The sequence below is a fragment of the Aedes albopictus genome, chromosome 1, assembly GCF_035046485.1.
Source record: "Aedes albopictus strain Foshan chromosome 1, AalbF5, whole genome shotgun sequence".
Taxonomy (NCBI): domain Eukaryota; kingdom Metazoa; phylum Arthropoda; class Insecta; order Diptera; family Culicidae; genus Aedes; species Aedes albopictus.
The window spans coordinates 116,326,049-116,353,004 of record NC_085136.1 but is presented as its reverse complement, the minus strand read 5'-3'; the positions used below and the strand labels follow the sequence as shown (position 1 = coordinate 116,353,004).

At 40.2% G+C, this 26,956-nt stretch overlaps 1 protein-coding gene across 1 annotated transcript in view; it reads left to right on the top strand.

Moving 5' to 3' along the window:
• The window catches only part of LOC109402218 (leucine-rich repeat flightless-interacting protein 2), a 445,842-nt gene that overhangs the window by 219,639 nt on the left and 199,247 nt on the right, over positions 1-26,956 (top strand). The window contains exon 3 of the mRNA XM_062845229.1: positions 18,937-19,649. Within this exon, the coding sequence (XP_062701213.1) occupies positions 19,563-19,649 (87 nt within the window). The 5' untranslated portion in view covers positions 18,937-19,562. The remainder of the gene's footprint in view (positions 1-18,936; positions 19,650-26,956) is intronic.

The following is a 26,956-nucleotide window of genomic DNA, read 5'->3' as shown; positions in this document are numbered from 1 at the left end:
AGTAAATATGGGGATTAATGATCAAAATATTCTGTTTCGCTCTTCATCCTGTTTTTTTTTTCAATTCGACCATTTGTCTTTTTGATCTCTTGTCCTTGTTATTTTTTTTAATTTCGACAATTTAACTCCTTTTTACCAATCCACGTTTTGCCCTACAGCCTACAACCTTTCATGGGACTTTGGGACTTCAGGGGTTTCCGAGGTTAACAAGTAGTTTCAGGGAGTTTTATGGGATTCCAGGGGGTTTCCGACGGATTTCAGGGAGTTGCAGAGTCGTTTATGAAGGTTCTAGGAAATTTCAGAAGAATTTTCAAAAGTCCTTTAGAGTGTTGCATGCGTTTTCAGGAAATTTAATGATCAATGATTCAACGATACAAGGAAGTTACGGGGACATTTCTCGGGTTTTTAGGGTCATTTGAGGAGATTTCAAAAGAATTTCATTTCATTTTTAATGAGTTTTGCAGACGTTTTTGGGACTCCAAGAGGTTCACATGGGTATTTGACGAGGTCTTAAATGGTTTCAGGGGGTTTCTGAATGCGGATCTAGATTGAAATGTTTGCTTTTCGGTAGTGTATTAAAAAGCAGTTTTAATATAAATTGGTGAGTTCTTCCTATACTGCATCATCAATTCATCGGTCTACCTTTTCTTGTGAGTATCACGTTTGTCCGCGATTATCAAAAACTGTAAATTCATTTTTCCCAGTATTATGTATTGCGATTAAAATTTTGAATTTTGGCCATAATTCTATGGTATACCTGGCACCCCCAAACCCATACGCCCATGCCGATGTTCAGTTGGTCGGCCGATCGATCGATTCTGTTGGCGTCGTTGTTGTGTGTATAGACAGACAGCCAGTGTGTGATTATAGACGCAATTCAAATTAATTTCGCTTTTCTTACCCGTTTCTTTTCCTTTCTTTTCCATTTCATTCATTGGCCTCTCGCTTGACTCGTGTGTGGATTTCAATCTTTCGTCAGGTACTTAAAAGCCGAAAAACACCTCTTCAACCCTCAACCAACCTCCTCATCATCCGCGTGCACTCCAACAACGCCTCCTCGCACTTCCACGCCACCGACCGGGCGGTCGGTCGGCCTCTCTAGCGCTCTTACATCCCCATAAGCCATCGCCGCTCTACGCTCTACTCGACCACCGAGCTTACCTTGAGTGGGCTTTCATTCAAGAAAATCTGTTTTCATTCGTTCATTCAGAGAGCTTGGTTACGCGCGGGTTGGTTGCGGCTCCTCAACCAGGCAGCGACCGGGGCGTGTGTGAATTCACAACCATGCCCGAACAGGTGACTTGACTACTAAAAAATCCCGAGTCGATTGTGAACCAAAACTAGGTGAAACGAAAAGAATGAAATCTCCTATGCAGTAATATTAAACCGAATAGAACGACGACGCATATACGAGGTACGAGACTCTATCTAGAGGAGACGGTACGGAACGCACTTGCAGGTGGCAGCAGGTTAGACAAATCGACGCGACATCGCCGGTGTATGCCAGTTTCGGCGACGACAGGTGTCATCCGCTGCGACAACGACGGATTGTCTTGGGAAACCATCGATCATAAGACTGCCTTTTGAATGGGACACCGCAAAAATTTTAGACGACAGAAGAAAAATGTACGTAGATGTGTGAATTTTGTGGAACACTTGTAGCTAACTTTTTTTAGTTTCGTTTACTTGTGATAACAATCTTTAAGCAAATGGTCGTCTCACCGTTATTAATAATCATTGCAAAATGGTCAATTGGAAAAGCAAATTCTCAGTTATTATAAATGTATAAGGGCGTTTCATGTGCTGAGAAACAAGCTCTGTCCCAGTTGGGACGTGACGACAGACGAAATAAGAAGATCATCCAACATTTGCTAGTTAGCGTTTCAGGCGAGTTTACAACTTTGACACCATTTAAAATATTATTGTCACTATTGCAGGAGTTTTCTTATTCAAAACATAAAGTGTAGTTTTGAAAAAGTATTCACTGTTTTTCAGATGGAGAATGGACTACATTGTCATTTCAAAAAAATATGTTTTAAACAAGAAAACTGCTTACGAAATTTCGATAATGTTTATGATGTCAATGGAGACTTCTTCAATCTTAAGTCTAGTTGGTCGCACTATTCCTTATAGCAGACATGAAGGAAAAAAGAAAATGAGTTTTTTTTTTCATGACGGGCTTGGTGGTCTAGTGACTACCGCTTCTGATTCGTATGCAGAAGGTCATGGGTTCAATCCCTGGCCCGTCCTTTTCATCCTACTTTGTATCTTTCTATCCACTTTCTCTCGCTCTCTCTTCTCTACATATACAACTCATGTATATTCATATGTTCATAGCCATCGCTAGAACCAGAAACGAATTGAAAAAAGTCGTTTCCCTCCCTTCCAACTTCTACTCACAGCACAGTGTATATATAACGCCTATAAGTTATGCAACCAAAACGTTCTGTGCCGCTTGACCTTATTCACCTTATTCATCACACAATCTATCACAAACACTATAAATATCCCCTATCCATGGATCGCATCACCGACCCAACGGTGACTCCCAGATCTTCCATCTTTTCCGTTTAAAAATACCCCAGTCCGTGCGGGTTGTGGGGACGCAGAGTGCTCTCGGTTGTTACAAAAATAAAAGAAATTAATTACTACAAATGATTAACATATCACGAACACATAGAGAACCTTACAAATGCACAATATACAGACATCACAAATTGACGCAACACGACACATAACATAAATTTGCCCTGTTATCCAGATGGATAACATCTTCCGATCACAGGATGACGAGGTTTCATGCATTGGTTTGGGTTCATCAGTCATCCTGGAATTGTATTTTATTTGGCAGTTTGCCTTTTAGTTCACAGCATTTGTTCCTGTGTTCATAGCTTGGTTTTGTCTAGGAAAACTAATCCTAATCGGGCATCCCGTTTCGGGTTTCGATACTAGAGCTCTATGACTTGAAGTCTGTGTCAGGGAAAGTTTTACGTATCTAGTTCTTAATCGCGGCCCGAAAAGGCCTGAATGTTGGCAATCGAAATAGGATTGCACTTCATTGGCCTCTATCCTGCCAGAACCCTATAAATGTTAATTAATACTAGGGTAATATTTACAAGTTAAAATTCAACATGTAGCACAAGGAACGAACGAATATTGAACTTTAAACACATTAAACAATTATTCTGTCTTATTATTGTAACAAATATTTATACCCGTAACACGGTCTCTAGTAGCAACAACCAGTACACTCTAACATTCCTTTCCCTTCCCAGCTGACTATAAGGACTTGGCCGGCGCCGTTATTGATCAAATATGCATGAGCTGCTAAAATTGCACTTTGAAAATAAGTGGAATGTCCCAGCCTCTTATTCAGTTGGATCTCAGTGCAATTGGTACCAGTTCAGATCAATCACGGAAGAGCAACCATTGACATGTATAGTCAGAATTGATCGTTTTATTGATCGGTAAGGAAAAAAGAAAATGAGTTTTTAATGGGTCAATACAACCACCTTTGGTTCATCTACAGTAGATTTTCTCATTCTATAAAACAATACATGAAAGTACATCACCTTATCGTAGTTACTGTCCAGCTGCAACTTTTACGTAGCTTAGCACACTGTCCATTGTTGGTTTGTTCAGTATGGTATGTTCCTGAGGAAGGATTTCCCGAAGAGTGAACAATCGATCCATTTTCGACCGGCCGTCGATGCAACCGATTTGATAACTTACCACGAACTCATTTACTGCGGGCGGTAAACGAAGGAAGATGATCTGAGATTAACTTCATAAGAACCATTCGGAATAACTGTTCCTATTAACCGGTTAAGGCAGTCTTCCATTCCAACGTTCTTTGGTGCTTATCAAAGTGCTGCTTCCAGCTTTCAAACACATCACGTCCGTCTATCAAGAGGTTTTCCCGTCTCTGCGCATTTTGGCTCGCGGCACGATGTCCGTGAGGGTTGCGTTGAACTTCTAGTAGAATTTTCGTTTTTTTTTCTCTCTTAAAAGAGATGGATCTGCTGTCGAACTAATTGTTCTTGAGATTCCCCCAGGTATTTCTTCACAGATTCCTCTAGATGTTTCTTCTGGGATACCTTTAGGAAATCTCAAGCAATTTTTGCTATGCAATGTCTTTGAACTCATCTATTACAACTTTGAGGTTTCCACATGGAGTTTCTTCTGGAATTCCTCAAAGAATGTTTGCGGGATTCCTTTAAATAGGTTATCTCATACCATTCCGCTTGATAGAAATGCGATGAAAAGCTGTCAAAGAAAGAGTTTTAAAGCCCTGGGGTTTCTTCAGGAGTTCCTTCTGGGATTAATCCAGATGTCCCTTTTTAAATTTGTTAGAGGGGTTTCTACGGGGACATCTTCACGAGTTCCACCAGGAAGTTATTAAGGAACGTCTGCGTTTCTTAACCTCTTTAAATTCCTTTTATATTCACTAGGATTCACACTTCTAGGATTCCTCTAAGATTTTCTTTAGAATTTGCTATAGGAATTCATCCAATATTATTTTTTTCCAGATTTTTTTTTCTTTCTCCAAAAGCATTTCTGGGATTTCAACATGAGTTTCTTCTGAGATTCTTCCAGGAAATCCATCCGGGACTCGACAAAGAATTATTTCAGAAGTTCTTTCTGGGATTTTTGCAAAAGTTCTTTTTGGAATTCATACACAAGTTCCTTCTGTAACTGTAGTTTCGGTCTTGATTTCTTCCAAAAGCTTTTACTAGATTGTCTATATTGTCTTTGGAATTTCTCCCGGATTTCTTACTGCGTTTCCTTCAAGTGTTCCTTCTGAGAATCCTCGATGAATTTATAATAATCCTTCAGGAGTGGCTTCTGGAAATCCTTCAGGAGCCCCTTCTGTGAATCCTCCTGGAATTTCGTCTGGGAATTTCTCCTGTTTTATTTCTGGGCATTTCGTATGAAGGAAATCCTGGAAATCCTTCTGGGAATGTCCAGGAGCTTCTTCTGTAAATCCCTAGGCTTTTCTCCGCTCCAAATTATAAAATAATTTCAAATTCCATTTGTTCGTTCTTCCGAAAAAAAACTATCCAGTATGTAGTTCCTTCTGGGAGCCCTTCAGATGTTCCCTATAGAAATCTCCCAGGTGTGATTTTTGGGCATCCAGTTCCTTATGGCAATACGCTAGGAGTTCCTTGTGGGAACTCTTCAATAATTCCTTCGTGGAAGCTTGTAAGAGTTCTCTCGAGAAATTCTCCAGGAGTTGCTTGTGGGAATACTCTAAAACTTCTTGTTAGGATTACTTCAGGATTTTCACCTGGGAATCCTGCAAGAGTTCCTGGTTAAATCCCTAGACAGGGTGTCTACTACCTGGAAAAACCTGGAAAACCGGGAATCCTCAGGGAATTTTATTTAACAGGGAAAAACCTGGAATACTCAGGGAATTTTGGACCAATGAAAAAAAAAAATACGGTTTTTCCAGAAATTTGTCAGCGTTTCTTTCTGAAATTTCTTTGGAAATACCTCTTGAAATTCCTCCCAGAGTTTTTTTTAACAAGATTTCTTCCGTATTTTTTCATGCCATTTGTCTTGGTATTCCTTTTTGAATTCCTTCCGGAAATTCTTCCAGATTCCTACCAGCATTTTTCCTAGATTCAAACTTTTCTTTCCGGGATTCTTCCCTGAGAATCTTCCGCAATTCCGATTGATTTCTTCTGGAATTTTTACGGGGATCATAGGATCATAGTGAGTTTCTCTAGAAATTTTCCTAATATTGCTCTCGTGGGTTCTACCAGGATTCATCCCGAGATCTCCACAACAGTTTCTCTAAGGAAATACCGCAGATATTGTTGCGGAATTTCTGTTAGAGTTTCTCTCGGAATTCCTTTTGAAGGAGTTATTCCTGGGATTTCTACTAAAGGTCCTCCAACGGTTTAATGAGTTTTTTTTACTAATTTTCTGCGGAAACTCCTTCCGGGATTTCTTCCGAAGTCTCTCCTGTGATTTCTTCAAGATATTTCCGATAGCTTTCTTCTCCTTGGATTTTCACAGAAGTTTCAGCTGGTATATATCCCAAATGTTGTCGCGGGATTTCTTTTGAGATTTGTCGGAGCTTCTGAGGGAAAGATTCCTTCCGGTGTTGATTCTGGGATGTCTCAGAGTTTTTCTAAATTTATCCTGGACTTTCTCCTTAGATGTTTTAGAGAGTCTTCTGGGATTCCTGCAGCAGATACTGCTGGCGTTTCTTATGAAGTTCGTTCTGTGATTTTTTTTTCGGAAATTTTCCAAGGCTTTTCCTTGTAGTTGTTTATCTAATTTCTTGCAGTGATCCACCTGAGATTATTTTCTTACAGATTTTCATATTTCCAGAGCTCTTCCCGGAACCTCTACCAGAAATTACTCCGAGATTCTGGATGCTCCTCTTTGGAACTACCAAGAGTTTTTCTCGGAATATCTCCTGGGATAACTTACGAGATTTCTTGTAAGAAATTCTTCCTTGAGAAGTATCTAAAGGAATCTCGGTCAACTTTTGCGAAAATCTTTGCAAAGACTTATCGAGAGGAACTAAGGATGAAATCCTGAGAGAAAATATGATGCCTCGGAAAAAAGTTCTGGGATCAATTCCAAGAGGAAATATTGAGGAAATTTAAGGAGGAGCTCTAAAAACCTCTAAAATTAATCCCGAGAGAAACTACGTGCGAAATCCCGCAAGGAAATCCACAAGGAATATCTAAAAACTGCCTTGGGAAAAAAATCCCTGGAAGAACTTTTGCAAAAATCCCTAGAGAAACTCTTGGAAACCTGTCTCGAAACCACTTAGAGAAATTCCTGGAAGAACTTAGAAAAACATTTTGAAAGATCTACAAGAAGAATCCAGCGAGAAACTCTGAAAGAAAGTCCGGGGGGTACGTATTCTAGCAGAATAATAATTACAGTTAGCAGAATATCAGAAATGCGTAAACACCTCTGGATGTACTTGGGAAAACTGGAGTAAAGAAAATCTTTGAAAATTTCAAGAGAAAACTCTGCGAGAAACTGGTAATGAATTTAAAGGAGGAATTCTGGACGGATTTGAAGGAAGAATTATGGGTAGAATTTCAGAATCACAACATTACTACACCACCAGTACAGTACAAACATCCAAGTTCAAATTCAAAACTGTGTATGGAATTTAACTGTCATATACTGCCTATGACCGCATATCAGTCCCATATTTGCTGGATTTCCTATTCATATGGGACAGTTATGCGATCATAGGCAGTATAGTCTGTGGAATTACTGATTGAAATCCTGAATGTTTTTTTCCTGATTTTTTTTGAGTTTTTGGATGTCATTGCAGGTGCATATTAAAATATGACATCTTGTAGTGGAACCTTACAAATGCGTAATAAATTAGGACATCACACTTGGATTAGACAAGCACAACACAGAACATATATTTTGCCCTGTTACCCTATTGGATAACAATTTCCAATGACAGGATGACGAGGTTTCATTAATGTTGTTGGTCCATCAGTCAATCCTGTAATCGTATTTTCTCTGGCTGGTTGCCTTTTGTTTGCAGCATTAGTTGCATGCCAAAGCATTTTTTTGCAATTAACCCAAAAGAACCTTGTGAAAAGTTTAGAAATTATCCTCAACCGATTTTTCCATTTTTTTCGAAAGATTTAAGATCTCTTGAATATAGTTTATTGCATTGCTAACTGGACTGCGACAAAGTGCGGAATCTCAAATAAAAGTGCGATATTGCATCAAATCGTTCCGGTGTCTTCACCGCACTTATTCATCACGAGCTAATGAATAAGTGCGGTGAAGACACCGGAACGATCTGACGCAAAATCGCACTTTTATTTGAGATTCCGCACTTCATCGTCGCACTTTTAACGCGACCTTAATAATAGATCTTGCACATTTTTCCTCAAATTTTTATTTTAAGTTTTGAGGATATTATTGTATATTTTTTAGAAGTATAGAAATTTTATAAAAATTATGCTAATTTTTGATTCATTAATATTTAAAATTTCCCTCTGGAAAAACCTGGAAAACTCAGGGAATTTTATTGTGTCTTATGAGTAGACACCCTGCTAGATCAAATGCTTTCCTCTCAGACTTAACCCTTGTAAGAATCCCTAAGGGAGCTTCTGAAGCATTTCCTTCAGAAATCTCCAGAGTAATTCACAGAAGGTATCCAAAACGGAATCTTGAGACGAAACTTCTAGGAGAAGTCTACAGCAGGAATTTCTGACGGAATCCAAGATGGCATTTCTGAAGTAATCAGAATTCCTGTAGGTATCCTCAGGTAAAATTTTTGATAGAACCTACAGAAAGAGTTCCTGGGGGACTGCCCAGATGGTATTTCAAGTGCAATTCAGAATTATCCGGGTGATTCAATCGATTCGTTGTTGTTCGCTTAGTAACTAAACTATATGTAACAGTAAATCCGTTAGACAGTTATCTAAAAAATATAGATGCTGCCATCAATAAAGTTTTCGGTTGATAAACCCAAAGAAGTCCTCCTTTAAGACCAGTGGATGTCCCCTGAAACCTACTGAAACACCATTCTGAAAACGCGTAAGGTCCCGTAAGTGTAAGCCAATAGTTTCTTTGAAGCACACTGAAACGCCTAGAAACGCTTTGAAGACCCTCTTAACCTACTTGAAACCTCTGGTAGGGTGAGGGTGAGGGGGTTTTGAAAGTCCCCTAAGATCTATCTACTCCTGAACTCTCCTGACGCCTCAGAAAACGCCTCGAAGGCACTCTAAACTCCCAGAAACTTCTATAAAACCCCAGAAGCTCGCCCTTCAAACACCTTTCAACCTCTCGAAACTCCCGTAAACTTGTCTTAAACTCTCCTGAAGCCCCCTGAAAACCCTGGATCCCACACCCTGACATGTCTAGAAGCACTCTCAAACCCTTTAGAAACTCCTTAATAACTCTGTAATCTTCTCTTAAACTATCCTGAAGCTCCCAGAGATCCCCTGTAACCCAGTGGAATCTTCATGCAATGCCTTAAACCAGTGGCGTCTCGTAACCTCACTTTTTACCTGTTCAACGACCCTAAAACTTGCAATTGCGGAGGATTCAGGATCAGAATCAAATTGCCAATGGACGGAAACGACTATTATCGTCATTTTCTACAAGTTATAAGCCAGTTTGTTGAGAAAATTCAAGAATTTACATTGTTGAACAGGTTGATTTCAGGTTAGGGAATCGCCACTGCCTTAAACTCTTTCTAAAAGACCTCTGAAACCCCCAAAAGCCCAAAAAAACTCTCCTGAAACCCATGAAATGCTCTGGAACGTCTTGAAATGCCTTAACCCACCTTAGATTCCCTGAAACTTCTCTTAAGCCCCGGGGAACCTCCCTGAAGCCCTCAGGAGTTCTCCGAAGTCCCACACAACACCTCTGAAGCCTCCTGAAGCTGGAAGGTCCATAATATCCGGAAACATTCCTGACACTCTCCAGAATACCCCCGAAGCCCTTTGACCCTTTTGAAATCATCAAAAATCCATTCTGAAACTCTTCTATCATCCCTCTCAAATTCCATGAAAGCCCCTATAAACCCCCTTCTGAAACAACAAACTTTTTAGACTGCAGCTTCTTTTGGTGCCCGTAGTAGGGCCGACTTCCACTAATGGTGTGTCTTTGGATTTCACGACTTACGTCAATAAGGATCGAAAGTAGACTCCATCACCTTGAAAGTATCCCCGTCTATCGTGACATTACTTTACTACTTAGACTTTGGTTTTGACGCATTCACCACTGCACCGAACTTTGCTACTTCGTGTTCCAAATGTTCTGGTGATATCGTCCGAGAAGCACACAAATTGACCGCATTTCGTGAAAACCGTACCCTGGCCGTTGAGCTCGACTCGTCGCATTGGACTTTCCAGAACGATGTTGAAGAGGAGGCATGAGAGTCCGTCACCTTGTCGCAGTCCCCGGTGAGATTCGAATGAACTGGATAGTTCCCCCGAAACCCTGATATATGTTGCCCTTTACTGGCATTTACCAGATTTGCTAATTGACAAATTGAGAGATAAATTTTTGAAAAAAATCGCGTTCTGGTGGGATTCGAACCCACGACCCCGTATTCGCTAGACCGGTGCTTTAACCAACTAAGCCACAGAACAGGTAATAATTCTGCGGAATAGAAAGCCAAACTGAACCCGAGCCCTCACCATGAACATTCCCCTTTTTCAAGAACCATCTCTCTTTCGGCTTAGATGTCAATCCACAACACACCCTCGTTTGTGCCCAATAACTACAAGTGAGAAACCCTTACGCAGTTTTGCACACCGTCCTTTCTTGCTTTAATCAGTCTAATCAGCTTCCCAGGAAAGTCGTTTTCGTCCCTGATTTGCCATAGCTCGGTGCGGTCGATACTGCCATATGACGCCTTGAAGTCGACGAGCAGGTGCTGCGTTGGGACCTAGTGTTCACAACATTTCTTGAAAATTCACTGCACGGTGCAGGTCTGGCTCGCTGTCGAACGGCCGTCGATGAAGCCGGCTTGATAACTTACCACGAGCTAATTCGGTCTTTCTAGCTAACCATACATTTACATAATTGGTTGGCGATTATATTGCCATTACCCAATTTTAATTGTTTTCTTCTTAGTATGCAATTGTCAGTTATTTCTAGTAAAAGTGGTCTTGAGTTGTCTAGTGGTCAATCTTCTAAAGTTTCCAACTGTGATTCGCCCTTCTTTTAATAATTGGCTGTTTTTCAAGTACTGTTATCTGATCGGTTCTTCTTCTGTATGGCTCTACGTTCCCACTGGGACTTGGCCTGCCTCGCTTCAACTTAGTGTTCTTTGAGCACTTCCACAGTTATTAATTGAAGGGCTTTTTTGCCTGCCATTGCATGAATTTGTATATTGTGAGGCAAGGAATATGATACACTATGCCCAGGAAGTCGAGCAAATTTTCCCGACTTGAACGGGAATCGAACCCGCCGTCTCCGGATTGGCGATCCATAGCCTCAACAACTAGGCTAACTGGAGAGCGGTTATCTGATTCTTTTCTATATGTATCTTCTCCTGCTTACATGTTTGTAATCAACAAGTGTAGAAACTTACGAAGTTTCCTGCAGCACGCAACTGTTTTGAAAGCATCCTTTTAAGGTGTCATTGCCTTGAAATCAATTTGAATACCCCTCGCAAGTGTGATATCCCCACGGTAATAACCAGTTGCATAACAACATCCCCCCCAGTCCCAAAATAGTGGCGTACCTCCAAATCACTTCGCCACCGCACACCGTCTCCCTCCTCACCGAATCTCATCATCGCTGATAAAAGTAAAAAAAATCCCATCTCGAATTCCTTCCCATTTATGGTTTCGTGGAAATCATTGGCCGCACACGAACAACTTCTGCACCACTGGCACTGACTGCCCATGATGCCGGCTGACTGGCTGACTGGCTGACTGGCTAGTATTCGGGCACTTTCTGTGTGTCACTCGCGCTACTGTGCTTGGATGCAATTTTTGCCTGCATTCGAATCCGCGTCGTCACTAGTAGATTGGAACGACGTGCAGCGCGCGGCTTTGCAGTGAGTGAGTGGTGCAAGTATGTATCTTGCTCATTGCCATTATTACTACTCTTGCTGGCCTAGTGCGCGGTTTGAGGCGGTCAGTGATGGCGATATGTGATTTGCATACCGTATTCGCACATTTCTAGTCGCCGTCGTCGTCGTCGTCACGGCGACTGCTACTTGTTGTGATTAAATCAGGTTGTGCGCAGATATAGTAGGTCTCTTGCTGGTTTTAGCAAAATTTCGATAGAAGAAGATGTCTTCTTATGGCGGCAGCGGTTCTCAAACATGGTAGGCCGTGCGACCCTCATGATTTTTTTTCAGATACAGTGGACTCTCTATGTCTCGATATCTCGATCCCTATATCGATGGTTTAATCGGTCCCTTCATTCTGCATACATTTTTCTTCAACAGCTCTCTATCTCGATGCGATCCCGTTCATTTTTGTTCCAGATTTTTTCTCTATATGTCTATATGTCGATATGCCTATTTTCACAGGTTACTAGACCTCGTTTCCTAGGTGCAAAACACGCCTGTTTGTTGTCGGTTTTTCCTAGTTACGGGCTTTTTTTAATCTATTTAGTGTTCATTACAAATTGACTCTTCAATTCAATATCTCCCTATCTCGTTGGTCCATTCAATATCGAGACATTGAGAGTCGACTGTATTACTTCGAAATAGAAGTCCATCATACACTGGTTTTATAAGCAGGCCAAAGCAGCCATCAACAATGCAGCCGAGAGCACTATCGGGTATGTAGAACGGAGTCGACGAAACGATTGATTCTACGAGGAATGCAGAGCGGTTCTGGAGGAGAAGGACGCAGCGCGGGCGATAATGCTGCAGCATGGAACCCGACAGAATATGGAGCGATACAGACAGAAGCGGAAGCTGCAGATCCGTCTCTTCCGGGAGAAAAAGCGCCACCTGGAAGAAGCGGAGTGCGAGGAAATGGAACTACGTGCCGCAAGCCGAAGTCTGCAGGGATGAGGACAGGAGCCTCCTGACAGACAAACGTGAGGTGATCGAAAGGTGGAAGCAGCACTTCAACGATCACCCGAATGGCGAAAAGAATGTAGGCACGGGGGATCAAGGCAGCGCAGGATATGACTATGTTGACGCAGCAGAGGACGGGAACGATCCAATTCCCGCGCTGAGGGAAGTTAAGGATGCCATCCACCAGCTCAAAAACAACAAAGCGGCTGGTAGTGGTAAAGACGGTATTGCAGCAGACCTTACAAGATGAGCCCGGGCACCTGTCTGCACCAGTTAGTAGTCAAGATCTGGGAAACCGAACAGCTACCGGTACCGGAGGAGTGGAAGGAAGAGATAATCTGTCCCATCCACAAGAAAGGCGACAAGTTAATGTGTGAGAACTTTCGAGCGATCATCATTTTAAATGCCGCCTACAAAGTGCTATCCCAGATCATCGTCCGTCGTCTTTCGCCTAAAGTAAATGAGTTCGTGGGAAGTTACCAAGCCGGTTTCATCGACGGCCGGTCGACAATGGACCACATCTTCACCGTACGGCTAATCCTCCAGAAATGCCGTGAATACCAGGTCCCAACGCACCACCTGTTCATCGACTTCAAGGCGGCATACGACAGTATCGACCGCACAGAGCTATGGAAAATCATGGACAAGAACAGCTTTCCCGGGAAGCTGACCAAAATGATAAGAGCAACGATGGACGGTGTGCAGAACAGCGTGAGCATTTCGGGTGAACTATCCAGTTCATTCGAATCTAGACGGGGACTACGACAAGGTGATGGACTTTCCTGCCTACTATTCAACATCTCCCTGGAATATGTTATGCGACGAGCCGGGCTCAACAGCCGGGGTACGATCTTCACGAAATCCGGCCAATTTGTGTGTTTTGCGGATGATATGGTTATTATTGCTGGAACATTTGGAATGGTGGTAGAACTGTACACCCTCATGAAACGTGAAGCAGCAAAGGTCGGACTGGTGCTTAATGCGGCTAAGACAAAGTACATGCTGGTAGGCGGAACTGAGCAAGACAGGACAAGCCTTGGCAGCAATGTTACGATAAAAGGGGATACTTTCGAGGTGGTAGAAGAATTCGTCTACCTCGGTTCCTTGCTAACGGCTGACAATAACGTGAGCCGTGAAATACGAAGGCGCATCATCAGTGGAAGTCATGCCTACTACGGGCTCCAGAAGAAACTGCGCTCAAAAAAGATTCACCCCCGCACCAAATGTAACATGTACAAGAAGCTAATAAGACCGGTGGTTCTCTACGGACACGAGATATGGACGATGCTCGAGGAGGACCTTCAAGAACTCGGAGTTTTCGAGCGACGCTAAGGACGATCATCGGCGGCGTGCAGGAGAACGGTGTGTGGCGGAGAAGGATGAACCACGAGCTCGCTGTACTCTACGGTGAACCCAACATCCTGAAAGTGGCTAAAGCTGGACGGATACGGTGAGCAGGGCGTGTTGCAAGAATGCCGGACAATAACCCTGCAAAGTTGGTGTTTGCTAACCATCCGGTTGGTACAAGAAGGCGTGGAGCACAGAGAGCACGATGGGCGGACCAGGTGAAGCGTGATGTGGCGAGCGTTGGTCGTGACCGACGCAGCTCAAATCGAGTGTTATGGCGGCAAATTGTTGACTCAGTGTTATCATGAATTTGATGTTGAACTAAATAAATGAAATGAAAATAATAACATAACATTACATTTAGTGCCTTTCGACTAGATGCCCTTTCGACGAATTGTCCATTCAACTAAATATCTTCTTTCATTAAATGGGTTTTGACCAAATGTCCATTCGACCAAATGTCCGTTTAACCAAATGTACTTTCGGCCAAATGTCATAGATCCATCCCAATGACATTGAGAGACTTGCAGTATTCCATGTACTGAGCTTCCAATCGCAAGTTCCTCTTCGTCGCTGTAGACGTCGCCATGAGGACACAGTCGGTGAAGTACTAGAATTGAAGTAATGAGCTGAAAGCCAATTCTCCGTTTCTGCCATGTTATAGTGGAAAAGCGTGGATATTATGATTCCTTGCCTAATTTTATGCTGTTTGAGCCAAACTTTAGGGAACCGTGTTGTTGTTTTCTCCATTTCTTGCAACTTAAACATCATAGTCACCCAAAATTTTGCTCAATCAGCATCGAATAAGGCAAGGAATCATAATACCCACGCTTTTTCCACTATTACAACGGAGAATTGGCCTTCTCATCATACCATACATAAAAAAAACCAGCTCAATACTTCAATTCTAGTACTAAGCCGAACGTGTCCTATTGTAGAGCCTGGAACACATAGCGTCCGTTCCGCCGAGGTTTGCGTTTTTTTTGACAGTTTTTCCATAGGAAATCTGCCAAACTACTGTCACGCACACGCAAACGTATGCATTGTGTGGGGCACATAACGGTTGGTATTGTTGAATATTGATTATCGACATTGGAGCACGGTTCAATAAGACGAGTCCTGCTGTTGCGAGTTCAAAAAGTGTTTCAAAAAGCATGATTATCATGGTGAATCTGGGCGTATTAATGGAATACAAAGCGTTTTCAAGGGGTGTCCAGTGCATTTCAGGGGTGTTCCATGGAGTTAAGGGGGTCCCACTTGGGTTCCAGGGGGTTTCAGAGGTTTTCCAGAGGGTTTCAGGAGCCTTCTAGGAGTTTTCAATGGGCTTTCTTGGAGTCCCAAGAGCGTTCCAGGAGTGTTTCAGTTTCAGTGGGCTTCATGGGGTTTCAAAAGCGTTCCAGAGGTGTTCCATGGGGTTTTAGAGACCTTCTATAGGGCTTTATGGTGTTTCAGAGGCGTTCCTGGGTTCTTCAGGAGCGTTCCTGGGTTCTTCAGGAGCGTTTCAGGGGTATTCTAATCGCTTTCAGGAGGTTGAGGGCGCATTCATGGGCTGTTACAGGGAGTCTTTATGGGTGTTTCATGGTGTTTCAGAAGTTTTCAGCGGCATTCTAGGGGTCTTTCAAGGGATTTAAGGAGTTTTAGGAGCGTTCTAAGTGTTTTCAATAGGTTTCAGGACCATTCCAGGGAATTTTGAGTGGTTTCAGGTGTGTTCCATGATCTTTCAGAGGCGTTTCAAGGGGATCCCAAGTGGTTTGAGGGTCGTTCTAGGAGTGTTCGGTTTCAAACAGTTTCAGAGGCGTTCCCTGATGTCATCTGAAACCCTGAAATAAGTTGAAACCCTAATTAATTAATTGATTCATTAAAGTTTAAGAATGACACAGTTTTTCGTGTGCAAGGTTTTCAATATATTTTTTATTGAAAAGCCTTCAAAAATTTGTTAGAAAATCGATTCCACGATACTGGCAGTCAGGTACCAGGGTGGCCACCGAACCGGGAAAAACGGGAAAACCGGGAAAAAGACGGGAATTCAGAACGACCGGAAAAAAAGCGGGAAAAAGCCGGGAATTTGAGATGCTTACCGGGAAAATTATTGTTGAGAGAAATTAGGTGAACATATTTGAATTTTATTCAACTCATCGATAGTCTGTATAAGCAAGCTGAATTTAAATTATCGGTTAATATCCTGTACAATCTTGTTTTTCTCGAAATTTTAATAATTCATTATCGAATTTGTGAAAAAAAATTAGAACTTCAGCATCATTCCAATCATAAAAAATTTCATAAAGGATCAACTCTTTCCACCCCAGTTTTTTGAACGACTATTTCTATGTCAAAAAAGCGTTTCCGAATAAAGTGATCGAACAAAACTTATTCTGAATTGGTAAAAGTTTTCAAAATCAACGAAAAAGTAAAAGTAACTGTAAAGTTGATTGTTTATTAATAGTTTTACTTTTGAAACGTGTGTTGGTAGTTGGGTTTACCTAATGAGATTACAATTGTATTGTAAAAACTCGATGATGCTCTAGAGCAATCATGGGAAAGAGGGTTAAATATTGAAAGTGAATTTGAAGAGAAAGAATTGTGTCTTTCGATCAGAATATATTGTGTTAAATATATTTAACATTTTTGACGAACTTGAGAAAAACGGAATTAGATGTAATAGTTTTCAGAATATTATTGTAACCCCATTAGTTTTGGATTAACTACTTGTTTAAATAGTGGAACCATTATCAAAACATGCAAAACACTATTAATTTACAACTATTTCAAAGTTAGCCAATATGCAGAAAATGTTGTTCAGGTATTTTTTGGGTACACTTTTTTTGGCTGTTCAAAGTCGTAAGAAATAGATAATTAATACTTCATATATTTCTGGAAGCAAGCACGTGACTACGTGTTTAGTCCAAAATTGTTTTCAGACTTCTGTGACTAGAAACGATATTTAAAATTGGACAAATTTATTTCGGCTAAGTTAAAGACATGAATATCCAGAAAGATGTTCATGTAAAATTTAAGTATTCAAAAGCAGCGGAAGTATCACCCAGGTGTTTCTGTTCAACGTGCACTTTATGGTGCTACGAAAATATTAACCTAATCTTCAAAAGGACCGTATTCCCAAAAACTTTTCTTTAATATACTTCCAACAGAAAAAAAGTATTAGTATTAGGAGCTACACACTGTGATTCTAAAATCGATTCGTTCGATTGCATATTACTCGAACTACTCCACATCTGATGTAAAATGACTGGTGCAAAATTTGTTATAAGAATAAAACATATTTGTTCAGAATTACACTTGGTTTTAACTGAACTTTCTTTTCTTTATCCCCGCAAGAGGGAGGAATTAGAGGAAATTAAGCTGCGTCCAATAATCTGAGCTTTTGTGGCGTGACCTAACATTGACTGAGAATATTTGCAATCATTGGTTGGTGGTCATTCTTAACAGACGGAGAGGGTAGAGTACTTCTTCATTGCAGTGTGAAAACAAGCTTTAAGTTAGAGTTCAGTAGAAGAATAGCTTGAAAAATCTTTATTCTTATCATCATTTAGAACGTTGTTGCAAGACAGTGCTAAAGCAGTTTGATTATTTTTAACTGTAAATCGTTCTTAAATATGGTTTATTGAGGAAAAGTATTAGTATTTACTAGTTAAATGCAAAATTTTGAGTGGATTGTTTTACATTGTTCCATTGTTTACGTAAAACGAGAGTTGGATGTTACATACTCCAAAAATGTCCATTTTGAAAAACCGGGAAAAGTTGAAAAATCGTACCGGGAAAACCGGGAAAAAACGGGAATTCCAAAACTGAAATTGAGTGGCCACCCTGAGGTACGCATCCATATGAGCCGTTGACCAATGTTTCGAACTACTTGGGCATCCGCGTCAATTTCCGGCACCTCACAGCCAAATAAATCATAAAAATCACTTGCCGCATATTTTCCAAACGCACTTCCGTAGATAATCATCTCCCGCAACATTTTCGCAACGAGATCCACAGTCAATGAGCTACACGTTCACTCTGAAGCCGCACAAGCGCTCAAAACAACTATTACACGCAGATGAATGCACTTCGTCGGCACAAAGATGGGTGCCGAAGTTATTTCCCATTGGCGCTGGACTGGGTGCAGTAAACTCGTTCAAAATCAACTTTCCGGCAGAAAATCTTCACAACAGTCACAGTTAACAACAAGACAACGCAAAAAGGTATCTGATTCAGATGGAAAAAGTGGACGAAAATGGTCGTATCGTTGTGAATTTGGGTAATGCACAATTTTGTTTACCTCTAGTGCCGGGAATGGGGTAAAAAAACTCGATGAAAAGCTTTTTAGAAACTGTTGATCATTCCGGTAGTGTTCAACAAGAGGTGAATTACCCTAGCACTACTTGTAACTCGAGATGTTACCTACTTCAATGCTGAAAGAACACAATAAGCTCATAGCTAGGTATGTTTGTTATTTATCGGAAGATAAGTATGATTTGACATACTTACGAGAACAATTGGCAATTCAGTTCATCTGTCGGGCATCTTATTCAACAACCTATTTTTCGGACATTTGCCTCCACAATCATCATATGCGACCCATGGAAGTTTGAGTACTCTTACTTGCTGTTTTTTGTGTGCATATAATTTAAGTCGTTTGTAATTCCAATGTTTTGTTGATGACAATACATCACCATCATTACATAATTGCCAATCTTTATTTCCCGTTCAACAGTTCTTGAAATCTACTATCAATACATCGTGACCCTTCGTTTGAGAAACTCTAATCTTACCTTACCATAAATGAAGTGCCATATGGATTCGACCTCCCCCTACCACGATGGTGGCGTTTGCTACGACTGTGCTGTATTAACCCAAACCGTTGAATGTTTAATGTGTGTATTTTCTTTCTTCTCTGATTTTTTCCATATATGTCCTGGAACTCCATCTCGCGTTGTGGCCCCACACCACCAACAACAACAACAACACCTCCAACCGTCCCCAACATCATCAACAACAATACCGAAACGCCAACAATCACGACCACCACTCTGACACATCACGACCATCATCATCATCATCATCATCGTCGTCGTCATCGACCGTAGCAGTCAGTGAGCAGTGCACTCCCAGTAGGCTACACCACCACCGCAGTGGCACCTTTGGTCCAACGGGCTCACCACCGACCAAATTGTTTCGAATCTCAAGCTAGCTAATTAAATTACCACGTGAGAATGATCGCGCAATGATCCTCTACCACGAATCTCAATCTCCGGAGCATCACTCAAACCACTCAACCCAGCTGGGTTCGATAGTTTTTGAACACACTTCTTCTGTGATTTAATCCGTGCGATATTGCATTTCATTTGTATTTATTTAGAGAAAAAAAAATCGTATGTTGATACGTTGTTGCATTTTAAGTTTATATGTGTAAGTGATTGTGAATTGGTTTTACCGAAAGGAAAATAAGTGCGTTCCAAAGGAAGCGCCTTCAGTGAGAGAATTGAGGAAACTCCGAAGGTCAAGCTGTGTATATAGTGTGAACCAAAGGAAGAAAAAAAAAACGAAAATTTTCAGTACGTGTCAGAATCGCCGGTTCGATCTGACCGACTGATCACGAACGAGGATCGGAGTGGACAACGGAACGGAGGAGGAGAACGAGGCGGAGTAGCAGTCCTATTAGGTGTGGTACGCGTGGTTGTTGCTGTTCGACAAGTTGACGACCGGAAGCGATACGATGGACAGTCCCGGCGCTGTGGGAAGGCGTCGTGGAAACTCGCGAATCAATGCCGAAGATCAAGCGCTCGACCAAATCGCCAAGGAGGTAAGTGGTGTTTCGATTTCTCTTTTTTTTGGGGCTCTTCCTTTCTGCGACATTTTCTGTTGCTTTCGGTTTGCTGAAGGTGGCTTAATCTAATTGATTGGAGTAAAAACTTCGGAACATGTTCAATGACATAATACAGATTGATCGAACTATTCACCCGAAAATACACAACAACGGGGTTTTTTCCAAATGTAATTGATTATGTTGAATATGTTTGCAGTTGTTACACCTGATTAATCTAGATCTCAATTATAGTCAAAATTGCTTGGCAATCTATTTCTAAATATGAGCATTAAGTGGGTCAATGACTCTGGGAGGGATGAAGAATTTCATGAAAATATAATTTGTTGTTTATTTGTCCATAAACTATGTGGACTCAGTTTTAATCATTTAATTAAAAATGTTAATGGAAAATGATGATGATAAAAATTGATTTTATATTTCTAAACTTCGGGGTGTCAAAACAAACTTTCCAAATACTTCTGTAATCTTTACAAAACACTTCAGAGAAATAATGTTAGAATTTAAAAAAAAAACCCTGAAGTGTTTTGGCATGATTCCAGAATATTTCCCTTTCTGATATGCTATCAAAGTTGTTTTGAATTTGAGACAAGATTTGTGATATTATTCAAAACATCCTGGAGGGAATCAGCAGGGAATCGTTGTATCAATTTCTGTAGATACTCCTGGACAATTCTCTGAATCAATTCCTGAATGAAACCCGGAAAAAATTCCTGGAGTTATGGTGGAAAGCATTCCTGGACGAATCGTACAAAAAATCCGGAAGGAATCCCGGAAAGAATTCCTAGATGAATCCGGAAAGTAATTCTTGGAGGAATCCTGAAGCAATCCCGATCATGGGGGAATCCAGAAAGGAGTTCCTAGTAGAATTCCTGAAGGAATCTCGGAAGAAATTCCTCGGAATGAATTACTGGAAGAAACCTAAAAGGAATTATAGCTGCAATCCTGTGAGAATACCTGGGAAAAAAAATGCTGAAGAAATTGCTATCAAAGTTAAATTCTGGAAAGATGCCTCCAAAGCTCTTTTAGACTTGTGACATAATCTCAAAAATCCTGAAGGGAACCTGTAAATTAATTCCGAAAAGCATGAAATTTAGGGGGATGTCGTAAGGAGTTTATGAAAAATGCTGGAAAATATAGCTTTTAAAGTTTAAGAAGCCGGAGTTAAAAAAAAAGCTGGAATAGAAGTTTTTTAGAATTGTGACTTGAAATCTAAAAAATTCTGGAGAATACCCGGAAGAAGTTCCTGTAGGAATCTTGGAATTAATTTCTGTAGGAATCCCGGAAGGAATTTCTGAAGTAATGTCATTCTAGAATCCTGGAAGAATCTTGAAAGGAATGGCTGCAGAAACCCCGTAAAGAATTCCTGGAGGAACCCTGAAAGAAATTCCTAGGCATCTAAAAATGAACTCCGGCTCCGTGGTCGTGCGGCTAGGGTCACCAAGCTCTTAGTCGCATCGTGCTGAGGAGCGCGGGTTCGATTCCCGCCGCAGCTGTCAGGAAAAGTTTTCGGCTGTGCCACTGGGCGTTGCATGCTAGTCTGTTGTCTAGTGTCGTGCTTCCTTCAAAGAGCGAAAAGCTCACTGGAAGCATTGAACGTGTCCGTGTCTTTTTTAAAGGAACAAAAAAGCAATGGAAGAATATCTGAGAATGAGTACCTGGAAGAATCTCGGAAGAAATTCCTACAGAAATCTTAACTTGAATTTCCGGAAGAATATTAGAAGGAACTCCTTGAGAAATTACATAAGAAATTCCTGGAGGAATCTCGAAAAAAATCTGAGAACGGATCCTGGCTTGAATCCCGGAAAAGAAACCTAGAGGAATTCTTAAGGAAATACCTGGTGGAATCCTGGAATGAATTCCAGTAGAAATATCGGTTAAATTTCCCTTCTTAAATTCCCTTTGGAACTACAGTAGAAATCCCGGAAAAAATCTGGAGGGACTCCAAAAATAACTTTGAGAATTCCTGAAAAAAAATCTTGTAAGAATTTCTTTTTAGTTCCTTTAGGAATCCCAGGAGTATTTTATGGAAGAATTTCGTAAAAAAAATCTGTAAAGAATTCCTGGAACGATCTCAGAAGGAATTCCTTGAGGAATCCATATTTAAATTCCTGGAGGAATCCCAGAACGAACTCCTGGAGGGATGTTGTTAGCAATTCCTGGGACAATCGCTGGAGGAATCTCCGGGGAAAAACCCGTAAGAAATTCTTCAAAAAATTCCTGAAGTTTTTTTTTGTTGGAATAGCAGAAAAAAATTTCTGTGGAAATTTCGGATGGTATTTCATAAGAAATTCCGAGAAAAAAAAATCCAAGAAGGAATTCTTGAAATAATCGCGGAAGAAGTTTCTGGAGGAATCATTATTGGAAAGAATTCCTGGAGTAATCCCGGAAAATGTTTTTAAAGAAATCACGGAAAGAATTTCTGGGAGAATCCTAAAATTAATTCATGAAGGAATTCCAAAATATGTTTTGGATGGATCTTGGAAAGAATTCCTGAAATAATTCCGGAAGAAATTCCTGGAAAAAGCCCGGATGGAACTCTTGGAGAAACCACGAAGAAATTTCTTTCTCTTCCCATAAGGAATTTCTGTAAAAATACCGGAAGAAATTCTGAGGGAATTTGTTGGAATTTCTGAAGAAAACCAGGAATGAAAAAAATTACTCAAAAAAGCTCTAGGGATTTTTTCTAGAGTTCTGCCTGAAATAATGCTCACCATTTGTTCAAAACATTTACTATAATTGCCTCTGAGGTTCTTTCTTTTCTGCGATTTTCTCTGAAATTCCAACAAAAGTTCATTCAGAGCCGTTTGGTCAAGCTCATGCACTGCGAGCTGCGTATTGACAAATATTTGCAAGATGTATTTCGAATTCAAGCATTCACCAGCTTTTCAGTTGTTTGCCACAACTCTCAGAAGCGGTCTATCAAAAGTATCGCAAAGCTAACAGTGAAGGTATCGGCTGAAAAACTTCGTAGAAATCTGGCATAGATCATGGATCAAAATTCAACTAAAAAATCAATATGTAAGCATTACCAAAGAATTTATTCAAAAATTTTGCTACACAAATACCTCAGGAAACTCGTTATGCATATCCTTGAAACTGACTAAAGGTATCAACTAAACGTATGTATCAAAAAACACACCATGGTCACTAATAAATAAATCATAGAAGCTACTCAGAAACATGTCAGATATCCACCAAATTATCATATAAAGATATATCCAGAAGGTATCTCCCAAGTTTCAGCGGTCAACCCACTACAGTTCGAAGTGATTTTTCAAAAAATGAAATCTAATTGATGAGAAGCAAGGTATAACTCTCATCTACGAATTCTACTGCATAAGTTCTCGTAGATATAGTGCCAATTATCTCCCGAGACCTGTCTCAAGCAAGTGTTCTTCTTATCCTTCTTCTTCTTCTTTATGGCTTTACGTTTCCACTAGAACTTCGCCTGCTTCGCTTCAACTTAGTGTTCTTTGAGCACTTCCACAGTTATTAATTGAAGGACTTTCTTTGCCTGCCATGAATTTGTATATTGTGAGGCAAGTACAAGTACTATGCTTCAGGGAGATTTCAGAGGCGTTGTAAAGCGTTTTAAAACGTTTCAGGTGGTTTCAGAAGGGATTCATGATGTTCCAGACTGATTACGCTTGTAGATCCGATGATCTGCTCAGTGGTGCTCAGGCTGAAGGATATCGCGGGCCAAATTTACAATTCGGGATCGAACGGCGGGCCGTATAGAATATCGATGAACAAAAACAACAAAAAGAACCATTTTACAACACATTTATTGAAAATCTAAACCGTTCAGAACTTGTGTAAGGGTCAAACTTGCTTCATGTAGTTTTTATTTTTCGTTAAGTGACAAAAATTGACTAATAACTGTGGTTCTACAATATATTTAGCAGAACTTTAAGTTTTTTTTTGTATTTTAAGGAAAACAAAACACAATTTAGATTCGTAGGCTTGCTTCAGAAAAATGTTTGAGTTTCAAATTGGAATTTAAACAAACAATTTAGGAGTCGTCCCTAGATTGCCTTGAAGCCACTTCAGAAATTTCTCATGCAACTTTTATATGAATTTCTTCTGAATCGCTCCAAAAATGCTGGATCTTCTTTTGAACTTTATTCTGCAGTTGGTCCAGAAGATTTTCAAGCAATTTCTTTAATAGCTTATCTTGAAATTACTTATTCAGAAAAAAATCTGAATTTAGTATTACTAGAATTCTCTTGGAACGCCTCCAAGAACTTTTCTTGGATTTACCTTTGGAATTGCTCTGAAGTTACTTCACGAATTTTTCATAAATCTTTTCCAAGTATTTCTTCTAGAATAGCTTCCGGATTTTTCCTGAGGCTTCTCTAGAAATTTTTCAGGAGTTTTTTGAAGATTTTAGTGAAGTATTTCCATAAGTCTCTTCTGGAGTTGCAGCTAAAGATTTTTATTGAAGTCTTTTAAAAATATCGTGAAGTTTTCTAAGAACTTAAACATAAACCAGAATGTTTCATAAATATTTCCCAAAGTGCCTCCAGGAATGCTTCTATGCTGCTATCGAAATTTACCCTAAAGATGCTCCGGATTTTTCTGCTTGAGATTCTTTACAAATATTTCTGACAGTTTCTTAAAAATTGCCTTTTAAAATTGCCTCAAAATTAATGTTCAGATTTTCCTCAGGCGTTGCTGCAATTGATCCTGGAATCTTGTTTGTAGTTTTTAGAATATATTTTGTTGCTCCAGTAATTTCTTCTAAAGTTGTTTGAGATATTTTAGCTAGAGTGGCACCGTGGCACCAGAACTATTTTTTTCGTGACTGTTTTTGTGGCTTAGCTATATGACGCCGGAATATTTCGGAGTCGTGAGTTCGAATCTTACCGGAACGGAATGTTATTTTTGTATTTCTAACATTTTATTTGTTAAATAAATGTGGAAATTGATCAGCTAAACTTTTTTGTTCGATTTCTTAAGAAACTGAACGAGTTATTCCAAAAAATCGTTCAAAAATTTCTGTACGTCGAAAAGTACTCCGCGGGCCGCAGGATGAGCACCACTGTGCTATGCTATTGCAATTCTCAAGAGAGCTCTTGGAGACTCTTAAACAAACATTGTACTTATCACTTGATAGCACACAGTTGTATAGGGCTGTGCGAGCATGAATTTAATTCAAACACGCAAGTAGTAATGCATATCCAAGAGAGATTTTAGGGAACCTTAAGTAGTCCCTAGCCTCTCCATATCTCCCACAACTAAACACGTCCAACACAATCAAATTCCATTTACGTAACATTACCTGAATGGAGGTTCCAGTGTATACGAATTCAAAATGGTTGTTTACATTGAAAGCTCTATTCAACAACTGCAGAGGTGCTCATAGAACAGTCAGCTGAGAGGATCTTTCCCAATTGAGACGTTATGCCAGAAAATAAGGGAATATGCTTTGAAAACAGAAACAACATATTGCTGTCCGTGGGCTGCCTAGATATGTAAGCTTCAGGATTTTTAGTGTCAAAATTTTGATTCCAGTACTAAACGCATAGGCTCTAGGGGCGGGACAGCTCTAATATTGATTAGCGATATTAGCGGTATTAGGAAATATTAATCCCAGAGCCGAACCATATTTGAACAAAGTAAGCCACGCCGATTGAACTGAATTGACGGAATGACAACAGAAAGAAATGACAGAATGATCGTTGTGCTTTATCGCAATAATGTGGTATGAAATAAATCAGCACTAGAAAGCGGAAATCGATCCAACGTTGTTCTATTATTTTGCTTCTCATACCAAGAGAACCAACTTGGGGCATATCGCCGGCGCATCGGTGCCCAAACTTGGCTGTCGCGACCCCCTAGCCTCTAGTCACCTCGTATTTTGTAGATAAATTGAAGTGCCTGCAAGTGGCGATTGGGACGCTATGCGCTGGCACACATGTTCATCAAACTGTAGTGTTACTATCCGTACGTACATACATCTTTTACGCAAATGTTTTTTGTTATCTATGTGTCCGGACCGTTTGATCTGAAGATCTGATATAAAATTGAAGTCACATAACCGGAGAATACTCCTTTACCAATATTAAATTAGCTTGACTCAAAAGCCTAGACCTGCTAGCAGTGATAACGCACTAACTTACACTCACATTATTTATTGAACATCCGAATTTGCAATCGACAGTATCAAACGTTATTCTATGAGTATTTTAATGGACCCTTTTTTTCGAAGTTCTCAAGCACTGCCACTGAAATTCTAAAATCGTGTCCCGATGATGTAGGTTGAAGCTCCAAGAATGTTTTCAAAGCTAAAATAATCAATAGAAATTAATGTTTCAGTCGAACAAATAGTAGAAAAAAAAACATGAAACCGTATTTGCACCTCACGTCTTTGTGACAGTTGGTTGTTGCATGAAAAGTCATGACATACTTCCGAAAAAATATTTCGATGAACGGCGAAGATTAGGACATTAATATTTATTAGGCAGTATTAGAGTCGGTATTAGAAGCTGTCCCGCCCCTAGCATAGGCTTCTTGAATACCAAACATGTGACGAGTTCAAATCTTGACAAAATCTTGAAGGAAGTATCAAGTTTACTTCAATATCTCTACCAGAAACAATTTGAATAAGGTAGCAATCCATTTCGTCATATGCGCTATTTTCCGTCATATCAGACGGAAAATAGCCGACAATTACAGATATTCCGACTAACCTTTGCCCATGGCTCATCAGATAGAAGCAAAAAGATGTAAACTACTTATAACCAGCCCCTGGAACTCGAATAACAATTACGCAAAATTTCACATTTCAATTTCACTCCACTTACGGATTTCGCATTTTTATTCTCGTTTTGCGTATGCCGAAGGCAATCGCACCACAGCAGCAACTAGCCGAATTGTTCTGCATTGCCGTTCAATTTTCAGTTCGCCAGAATAACTTGTTGAACACACCTTCAATTCACACCCCACAAAAGCTCTTAGGCACTTCAAAGTTGCTGTCCAATTAATCAAATCAATCACTTTTTCCTGTCGATAAAATGCTTGTTTACAGTTGTCTTCGACGTCTGTGGAAATGTATGCGTGGATTTCGTGCATACGAAACATCGTATTTCACTACCACAGAGAAAGATCTCTTCGTTGCACTGTGATGGCGTGTTATGATCGGGTGGGCAAAAATAATTATTGAAATATTTTGGTCGTTTTTCTAAACTTGAAGCCATCTCAATTTAAAACTTTCTACTCAATCGTACTTTGAATACATGATTTTATTTGGATTGCGAAGAATTTTTAAGACTGCGAAAAAG